The sequence below is a fragment of the Cantharellus anzutake genome (genome assembly GCF_015039405.1).
Source record: "Cantharellus anzutake strain C23 chromosome Unknown EI90scaffold_28, whole genome shotgun sequence".
NCBI classification, from domain to species: domain Eukaryota; kingdom Fungi; phylum Basidiomycota; class Agaricomycetes; order Cantharellales; family Hydnaceae; genus Cantharellus; species Cantharellus anzutake.
Window position 1 is genome coordinate 18755 of NW_024066978.1, and position 10800 is coordinate 29554.

At 45.9% G+C, this 10800-nt stretch overlaps 1 protein-coding gene across 1 annotated transcript; it reads right to left on the minus strand.

Annotated features, from left to right (window-relative positions):
* Nucleotides 1-9976: 9976 nt before the first annotated feature.
* Nucleotides 9977-10800, minus strand: EI90DRAFT_3155042 (uncharacterized protein; the record flags this gene model as incomplete). Its single annotated transcript, XM_039065969.1, has 5 exons — nt 9977-10033; nt 10092-10508; nt 10558-10647; nt 10693-10727; nt 10782-10800. Coding segments are annotated over 5 exons (618 nt in total), but the record flags the coding sequence as incomplete, so codon positions are not given.

Sequence of the window (10800 nt, forward strand, 5' to 3'; positions counted from 1 at the left end):
GTCGCCCATCCTTATGTGGACAGTGTGGGATTCGAAATTGAGGGACGCTCCATTGGCATTCAGCCAAGGAGCTCCGAGAATGGCGTCGTAGCGGTCAATGTTGACAACCTCAAAGTAGTGAGTAGTCATAACCCCATGAATGGTTACGGGAGTATTCATGCCATACATTATGCACGAACGACTGTTTTTGGTCCCCATCTGGAGAACCAAGGGGTTTGGCAACTTGAGCAGTGGAATGTGCACTGCTCAGACAAAATCTGGAGATAGGGCGTCTGTTTCAGCACCACTATCAAATAGGACAAAAGCGTTCACCCCGGTGATGTTAACCTCGCCGGTGAGCGTCCGCCTTAAGTTGGTGCTGTGGTTTTCAGGGTATTTACCCGCTTCTCGCGAGATTCTAAACTTCGCATTGAATATTGGCGGGATTTTCTTCAGAAGCTTGTTAGGCACTGAAGAACTCACCACACTTTGCATTGATGGTTTGTTGGATGAAGGTTTTGGGACCGGTACTACGCCGTCCCTTTTGTAGGATTTTACTGCATCGTCGACAAGCTCAGCTACTATCTGCTCATCAGATGGCAGTTTGTCCGCTTGCCGAGCAGACTCTAATTTAATGGAGAAGTTTTCATCTGTGGGATCCATGAACGTCATAGCACCGATGAACATGTCGGCGTCCACCTTTACGTACTCCTCCTCCACCTCAGTGAGGAGGTTGGGGTCGTATGGGTCGTCCACGAGTTTATCGTCGAACGCCTCATTGTCGGCCATATAGTCCTGCACCTCTGCAGGATCTTCAACACCTTCCGGTTCTTCTACAGGCTCCGAGTCCTGTAGGTCTCATTCATCAGACTCGACTGCTATGTTGTACATGCGCGGTTTGGGCTTGTCATGATTTGGGCAATCATGTTGATACCCTACTTTCCCGCATTTATAACAATGCGGTTTCCCATCCTTATCCAAGGATGGCATCGATTTTGTCACTGTAGACGACATTGACTTTTCTGTTTTTGGAGCCGGCAAATAGCTCACACGGAAGGTCGAGCGTTGTCCGCTCTTCAGAGTTGATGTGTTTCCCCTGAATGTGTTTTTGTACACTTTCTTGGCGGACGAAGAATCAGCAGCTTTTTTGGGTGCTGCTGCAGTATTGGCTTGTTTTTGCATCGTTTTTGATGCGGTTGGCGCTTGCGAGTCGTTACAATACACAGAGATTGCCTTAATTGAATCGTATGCATGGTCCAGGTGGAGCACAGCGGTCCACAACTCGTCTTTCGTTGTGTAGTCCACGGAAATTTCATGGCGCATAACCATCTCCTGATGCATTTTGCCAGGGATGGCGTTCAGGAAACGTTCATTGAACGTTGCCTGGTCAGGAGGCGTCCCTTTGTGGAATTGTATGAAAGCGTTTTGAATGCTTTCGTGGATGCTACTGCTGCAGACTTCTTGATGAAGGTGCAGATAAGGATCTCCAGTAGATCCCAGAATGGGGGAGTTACCCTGTTCTGCACTCCAATGCGTATATAGTGCATTAGGAGGTCTTGTGCCTTGCCATCAATGGTGGTTGTCAAAGTGTGGACATGAAACTCATTATAAGCTTCACCCTTCCACCCACACGACGACATATAGGCTAGCCAGGAGTGCAGCCAGTTGTGGAATATCTTTGAGTTATTTTCTCCAGACCATTTGATGGTCGGAGTTAGTCCCTGCATCTTTTTGAGCAGTTCTGGGCGTACATCTGCAGGCAGTGGCTGCAGGATTCGAACCTCTACACTTCGGCATGCAGATTCAAGAAGCTGAACCATGAACTCAGATGGATCAGGCACTACTCGTGCCACAGGTGCTGCATATGAACGCATGGTTGAGTCAAACAAACCGGGTCATACAGACGAGCGGTTTGGAAAGTTGGATGAAGGCTCCCATTTTATCTCGGTGCCAAATGGGTCAAGGAGTGGTGAGTTGGCCCAGGATGAGCCACCCTTGCCACCAACCTCGTCATCACCATCCCCATTCGGACAGCGGGGCCTTCTGCCTGAGTTAGACCTAACTTGGTCTACACGCCTCTTGCTCCCTTCTGGAGCCGCAGGCGGTTGTGAGAATCGGTGGTAGTTGTTAGAATGTGCGGATTCGGACGACTCCGGAATGGAATCGGAGACTTATCATGGAAGGACCTCGGCCTCAGCGACTCAGGCGGAGCGCTGTGCCATTGCTGGTTGTCCTGGGGGTCCCTAATTTCGGATCTAGCAGAGGGAAAGTCTCTTGGGGGGGGGAATTCCAGTCGATTTCGGACTGAAACCAGACGAGTATGTACAAGCGCCGATATATATAAAGAAGGGGCAAAAGCACAAGGAGAACAAAGGGTGACCGAATCGGAACAAAGATGTCCGAACGGGAACAAAGGGTAGAGGGAGCAGAGCGGTACCAAAGGTCATAGGGCAAGACCTGTGATACGTCCGAAAGGAGGTAGAGAGGGCGAGGCCCAGAGGGGCAGGAGGATGAGGGGAGTGGGGGTGATGACTAACTGGCTAGAATAGAAAGAAGCAGTAGTCCAAATAGGGATGAGGGGAAATTGCGAGAAATACATTACAAACGGCGAGAGTGCCGGAGGCGGTCCGCAAAGCTCGGGGGTTGCGGAGCTTACGGAGCTTACGGAGGTGGGGTTGGAAGTCCGAGGAATATTGGCAATGGTGTTTACGTAGTATGAGGTCACCAATGCAATGGACTAAGACTGAGGTGGAGTCAAAGTCCGAGGTAGGGACTATGATGGAGGCTCGGAGTAAGGTACGAACGGTGTCCGAGTGCGAAGTACGGAACAGGGGTGGACGGTCATAACTTGGCGGAAGGGTGGCGGAGGAGTAACGGAAGGAGGAGAGAGGGGACAGGTAAGGAAGAGGGAGTGGCGGAAAGGAGAGTAGTCAGGTCCGAAGGTGAGTATCGGAATGGACGGGGGAAGCGTAGGGGGATGACGGGAGGGTGGAGGTGTTGTGAGGGGGGAGCGGAGTTGTAGGAAGGGTGGCGAGTGGGGTGATGTTCGGTCCGAGATGAGTATCGGAGCGGACGGAGAAAGGGTCGGAGAGGTAAGAGGAGGGGTGTGTTGCCAAGACCGAAGGTGAGTATCGGAACGGCAGCGGTAGGTTATGACTCCGGAGGTGAAGAGGGTGGAGGTCCGGAAGTCGGGTCAGGGTCGGGTATGCACGGATATGACAGTAGTTATCCAGCACCCCTCTGAGTGCTGTGCTGTGGGACAGTCTTTCAGGGTCTTCACCATTTGCCCCACGACCCACGTTGTATACAAATGCTGTGTCTGCATCCAGATGGGCATTAAAGTCGAAAGTAGATTTGCTGAGACTACACTTAGTGAAGATAGGTCTGACCTTGGCGGGCTGTCTGCCAATGTCATCTACATGATCCTGGACGTAGATCGGGCATTTTTTCCGTGTGTAATAATTGTACGGAACACTGGTGACTTCCACGTCACCGTCCTCCTCCTGTATCGTCTCCACAGTGGCCTTCATTGGCACTGTTTTCTTTCTTCCGTGGTCGGGAGGGAAATTACGCGTTTGAGTAGCGTCAACGCATGGTATTTTCACCCCACCGTTTGTGGGTTGCGACGACAGAATGAATGGCACAGGCATGAAGCCTGGCCTGAAATGGGATGGAGAAGTTCCACTCTCCCCCACAGTCGACGATCCAGCCAGTTGTCCTGGGTCGATCTCCCTACTTTTTCCCTTGGTGTCAGTGGTTACTGGCACCGTCGACAGGGTAGGTGGCTTAGTTCCACTAAAGATGGGAACAAATCGTCCGTCAGATTCTTGTACCTCGACGGACAGGTGTGAACTTGTCACCTCTGACAACGGCAGAGACAATGGGGATCCCTCCAGGTATGGGGACTACAGGGACCTCCTGGGGCGCTTGCACCTCCACAGCAGGTTTAGTGATTGGTTGACCCATTTGATTAATGGGGACTACAGGGACCTCTTGGGGTGCCTGCACCTCAACAGCGGGTTTTTTCGTCTGGTCAGAGACGACAATAGGGTCCCCACCTGTTGTTGGGCCCACTGGAGGGTTTGCAGGTGGGTTATCTACCATTGCTGCAGGTGGCTTTGGCTCGTCGCATCGAGAGAGCATGAGGAGAATTTTGTTTAATTTCTCATTAAATCTTTCCTCCACCTTAATGATGTTATGATCTAGACGAGCGATGTTATCGCTATTCCCAGAGATTTGGGTATTCATGTTACGGACATTGCCCCTCAAGTCGGCGATGTTGTTGTCGACTTGGTCGACACGATTTCTTAGTACTCACGCTGTGTCAGATGTGAGGGAGTGGGTTGGGGATGGAGGACACGACGCGCGCATTGGGACGTATGCTGCAAGAGTCTCAGCTGCAGGGCTTCAGACGTTGTGACTTCGTCAACATCTCTCATATAGGTGAGACGCATCTGAGACACGTCCCTGGGCCCTTGCAGGCCCAGATCACCACCATCACTTGAGGTGGTGTCGTCTTCTGCCCTACAGCCAGTGGAGGGGCCGGCTGTGTTGGCGGGAGCATTGGATGTTGTAGGAGAAATAATATTCAAAGAATAAAACAATGATCTATCAGAATAGTCAACAATCAGGTGACAAGTTCAGATGTTTAACAGATCTCATGATCTTTATGAGACTGGACAGACATTAGAAGATCATTATAAATTATCTACACCCATGTAGCATGAGATTTAATCTACTACAAGCATGCCTAGAACCTGGCATAGGTGTAATATTCAAAGAATAGATCCCTACAACAAGAAAATAGCACATAGACGGCAGAATAAGAAGGAACATTGGGAAAGAAATGTGAATATCTCGGGAACCAGTAAACTTTTGACTGTAATCTTTTTACCATCTGAAGGGACTGTTTCTAAACTTTATCCACGGTTTTGTTTTATTCTAAAAGCTTCAAAACTGACGGAGATATCGCTCAAACGGCGAAACACCTTATAATTCATATATATTTATTTGCTAATTCTTATAAAAAGTAATGTGACTCAAGGGAAATATATTGGCGCCCGGAAGTCTGGCGGACCAAATACCATATGACAGAGTATTCCCTGGCGCGGGCGGACAGTTTTTGATCACATCAGAAGAGGAGAAAATGCTAAAAAACCGGATCTTGTATATTAGCGTCCACTGTGTGCACACTGAAGGAGAGAACGAAGGAAGGTCAGTTGGGAGGTTCAAACGAGACCACCACTAAGCTGTTCCCTGGTTCTTTAGTTAGGATGGGGAAGTGTACTAGTATTATCTGTTGTAATTATAGTACCAATCCAAGTGTTTTGGCTAATTCTATTTTTATGGGTTAGTCTAAAAGTTTCTGAGAGTTGACTTACAGATAAACCAAGCCCTGCGGAGCTGTTCCTCTATTGTAATTTCTTAATTTGTCTGGGTGTAATTCTGTGTAGAAATGTTTAATTCGGATTTTAACTTGGATTAAATCTTCTACTTGGTGAACTTTCGAAGATTCTACTTAGTTAATGGGTCTGGATCGTGTCTGAAGTATCCTTGGACTTTGTCTTATTTTTATCTAATTTTTATTGCTTGTTTTAACAGTAGCAAAAAAACTGTTTTGTTTACACTGTTGAAATCTGGAGTGTTAACCAGCTCTCCTGTTGAAATATTCACTTGATATTTCTCTCTCTAAATGCTGCCTTTTACTACAGTGGCAATCTTAACTGTATTTCACTTTTTTGCACTGGAGTGACAACCAGAAATGCTTGAGAAAAATAATACTCTATTTTCTTACTTCTCTGAGGGGGGTGAAAGGTCGCAGAAAGGGTCTCCCTTTTATACTCCTCGGGTCGCCTTCCTTTTTCACGCTCTACCTCGTATTTACGATACAGTATATTTTCCTCAAACTGAATGACAAATGGACTTTTCATGCTATAGTTCTACTGCGCTCTGCTGCACTGAACTGCAGTCAGACTGTGGCTAGAATCCTTATTGTTCTTCCTCACCTAAGCTATTTTAACAGTTCAATTAGAACTTGACTGCGCTGCATTTGCCGCAGTTTCCTATTTCAAATTCCTCATATTTACCATTAAATTCGCTATGACTCGGTCATACTGAATTCAAACCTTGCATTACTATGCATACGGCTATGCTGAGACCTTCAGCTGATTTATTCTATTTTTATCCAGTAACATTTAGTTGAAATGAGACTTGAAATAGTAAATGAGTGATTTATTCAGGTTTAGAACCAAAAGAAAAAATTGCTAGTAGTAAAGAATTGTTCAAACAAATGTGTTATAGCTCTCCGCTTCATTAGAATATTATTCCCTAAAATTCCCACCATGGTCCGTCGTAGTTTAGTGGTTTTCATGGATTTCGTCCTTCCCCCCTGATTCCTCTTTGTATTATTGCATCCTAGTTCTTCATACGTATTGTTTGTTGTTATAGTAGGTCATCCTCGAAGATATCATATTTTTATGTATTTTATTTGGGGCTCTGGACCTCTTGAAGCTGTCTTCCCACACGGTTTCAGGTTTCTAACTTCCTGTCCTTGTATCTCATTCATTTCTGAATGGTTTTTCACGTTCTCGGTGTCATAAATTTTCATTTATTCCCACCTTTCCAATGGTACTAAAGTTGTATTCTATTTCTTGGTATTCATGGATTTAGCAAAAGTTCGCAGATGCACATTTGGTTGTCACATGCGTCGTTCCCATAGTCATTCATATGCAGGCACCATTTCTGTTAAAGTGTTTGTGATTTATGGTATATGTGGGTGTTTGTTTCCTCAATACAGGCTTCCATGATTTATTTTGGATTTTTCCCTCATGATCTAAGCTTGTTTTGTACGTTCCGTGCTTTGTTTTGACCGGGTTCTTCCTTATTTGGACAGAAATTGGTCTTTGCGATCTGCCAAAGTGCGGATCTTGGTTCTGACGGCCGGTTCCATTCGCATTGCCACCCTCACATGTCATTAAGCATGATGCAGATTTCCATATTCCCGTCATTGGTATAACTCCACAACGGCTGGACCGTTTGAGCTGAAACTTTGCATAACTATAGTTTCCAATTTATCATAATTTCCATGTAAATTTAGTTGTGTGTTTCAAATTTGAATTCTTCGTGAATGTCGTCTTTTCCCTGAGCCTTGACTTTGATGTCACTCATCCCATTATTGAATATCTCATAGATGCGTGAATTTTTTATCATGAAAATTTGGGTGGATCAATATTAGATCCCTTTCTTCTTAATGAGCTATCAAGCTCAACTCGGTCATTACTGCTTGCTCTTTGCACTTGCCTTTTTAAACGCTGTCCTCATTTTCCGCAAGTTTTGGTCATATCTCTGTCGTTTATGGATAGTTTTCCCTGTAATTACTTCCATTGGGTCCGTTTGAGAGACATCTACATTTCCTCTTATAAACACGACTTTGAATTTTGCATTAGTTCCTAAGGAATCCTTGTTCCGTGGTACTTCCATCCTCGGCTACATGTGTGGGCGTGGGAAAGTAATTTCCGTGGAGGTTCTCTGGTTGGTTTTATAGTCAAATCTTGCCCGATTGTCCTAGATCCTTGTTTAATATTTGCTATAAATTTGCCCGAGTATTCCGTCTTATTGGTGCTAAGCTTGAAGTATTTTTGCTAATTTTCTTTCTTCCAATTCATCATGTGTAGTCGTAATAATTCGTAAAAATTCATTAAAATTCAGGTCCTTCTATCTTCTCATATTCACTTGTCATATGGGGTTTTGTGATTTATCTGGCATATTTCCATAATGGGTTTCCATAGTGTGACCGTTATTTCTCCTACAATGCGTGCTGGGCACAGTGGGAAGCCATCTGGGGTGTCTGGGCTGGATGGGTCAGTAGTACATTGATACAAAAAAAAGTGGTCTGTGTAGATAGAAGCAATAAACAGGAAGAGAAAGATGGGAAGAATGAAATAAAGAAAGGAGAAGAAAGAGAGGAAGAAAGAGGGAACAAGGGGAGGAGGGAGGAAGGAGAGGGATGGACAGCAGGGTAGCAGGTGAGGTGTGCCTGGGTGGGTCCGGGTGGTCCCAGGTCAGGCAGGTGTGCCCTGACATATATACTTGCCCTTTCATTTATGACCATCTCTGACCCACAGTAGGATTGTGCCCTGGATAGGGCTGGCCAGACTTGAGGCTGTGGGCCATAGGGGAGGGTCATGGGGACCTGGGAGTTGTCCCCCAACACTTACTGCCTTCCAATTGCATGATTTGTTGGAGGAACCATGTGCTATGGGAGGCCGGACGAGTTTTCGTACAGCCACGTTCCCACATCCGAGTGAGGAACTCACCCGGACAGCCACATTCCCATGCTAGCATGACTACTTGGTCACAATACCTCTTTTATATTATTTCAGACTAACCTGTGCCAGGCCACAGATATATTCATTCATTTGAATTCATTTCCTTTTCCCTCAGTTCTTCATGCATATTAGCTGAGACTGAGGTTAGTTACATTCCTTTATTACTATTGCCTTTACTATTGTAACTTACAATATGTATATTACCTTTAGCTTCATGCTTCTAGGTAATACAATTTAGTTCTTCATGCATATTAGCTGAGACTGAGCTTCACGCTTCTAGTCCAGCTCCGAGATCAAGTGTCGCTCATCAACATGATTTCCAGACACCATCAAGCTCCGGATTGGTACTGACACACTAGAAACTAGTGGGGCAGCCAAAAAGTGTCTTGGTGGCAATGCCAAAATCTGGAGGACCCAGGAAATAAAATTATCAACATGATCTGGGTGTGAATACTGTCCCATTACAACTGTTGGTTCAGTCACATGTCACACGCAAATTGTGAACTGAACTAAAGTAGGTTTTGTCACATGTCACAACAAGACTTCGAACAGATGAATGTATTGACAATTAATTCCCACGGTATCCGGAAGTTGCCGGAAACAGCAAATTAATTCAGTTTTCATTCAGTTCAATATTTTCACGTGATGTGTGGCACATGTCACACTGAGGGATGAACTACGCAAGAAGGAGCCGGCAATCCCTGAAACACATGGGAATGAACCTACAGTCGTAATGGGACAGTAATCTCGCCACCAGTCCCAAAAATCAACGACTCACCGATTCCCTCCATCGGTTTCTGTGCTGCCACCAAATGGGGTGATGAAGATGAGCGTGGTGCTTGGAGGTGTATGGCCAGAGAATGGTGTGTGATGGGCCTGAAGGATATGCCAGTGCAGGTACATCACATCAGGATGCCTGAAGGGCAACGAGTTTAGGGCAGTGTGCCATTTTGTGAAGAGGTGCGTTTCATTAGCTTTGTCTTGTTCAAGGATATGGGGACTGATAAAAAGATGTATTATTATTAGGTGTAACTATGTATACAATGTTTTATAGTATGGCTACATGTGGAATGGCACACGGACAAGGCAGGAGGCGGTGTCAGAGTAGTCATGGGATGCTGTGCATGCACGCACTGCATACCCGATAAGGCTAGTGAAATGACTTGTTATCCCAGTCTGTTGTTATGAGTAGACATTAGGCACTCAACGGCAACACTCAGACACTAGTGAGGGACTCAAGTCAAGTAAGTAGAAAGATATTATCCTTAGGTTTTGACTACAAGGTTTTATAGTACAATGGGGCTATGCTACAACTGGGATGGCGCACGGACGAGATGGGAGGTGGTGTCGGAGTAGTCATGGGATGTTGTGCATGCGCACACTGCATACCTGACTAGTGATATATTCAACAACATCATTCACTGTTGATGAGGATCAGGACCCTTTGCATCTCTCTGCACCCATCTAAGCTTTCTCCACGGACCCAGCAGAGGAAGATCCTGCAGAGAAGCAACCTCAGTTTGTCCTATCTCTTGCACTCGAGGTTACCTTCACGACTCTTAATTTGTTCTTTCTCAGAACCTGCCTGACTCCTTTGTCAGAGAAAGCATATGTCGCAAGGTGTGAATCGGACTCAAGGAGTGACTGATTTGATTGTGGAGTTGGGGATTTGATAAGAAATACACAGTATTGTGGCAAAATAGTGGGAAAATGAAATAGTCAACGGGACTGCAACAAGTCCAGAGTTAGTGGGCAAGGATAGCTAAGAGGAGCTCACATCATATCACGAGAAGCAAAATGACATGCTATTACCGGCCGAAGGTGGATGAAAGTGAACAGTGAAAGTGCCTTTGAAAAAATAGGTACAGATTGATCAGCAGCATCGTCGTCACCTTCGAAGCAAGAGGCAGCCGGATTTGAATCCCAGTCACTAGAGGTATGGGAACCTAACATTGCAAGGTTGGCTTGTCGGCCACGGCGGCTCTTGCCCCAGAGCCAGGTATGAACCATTCCACTCTGCTCTTCTTTGTGCATCACTCTGACAAATTCCTCGACAATCGGCCCTGCTTTTTGAGTCAGATCATGACCTGCCATACCCCACATCCAAACACCCTCATCCTTCTCAACTTGTTGGAGGACAGTTTCTCTGGCCTCAATGAGATAGTCCCCCAATTCATTGAAATGAGCTTGCAGCTCGGCAATCTTTGAACTCGTAAGTGTGAGAACCATGCAAGAAATAACGCCACCTCACCTCATCCTCATCCGATAAATCGCTGCCATGGAGATTCACAACCTTGTCATTGCCAGCAGGGGTGAGATTGGTGTTGACATCCATGCACACCTGAATCAAGATGTCAGCATGAGTGATTGAAGTGTCATATTTTACCTTTTTAGCTGAGTGATCCAAATCTTGAGTCGGATCTGCTAAGGATGAGTGAGTGCACTTGATGTGAGGCTAGCTAGACTAAGTCGGACCCTTCTCGGTTCTGGTCAT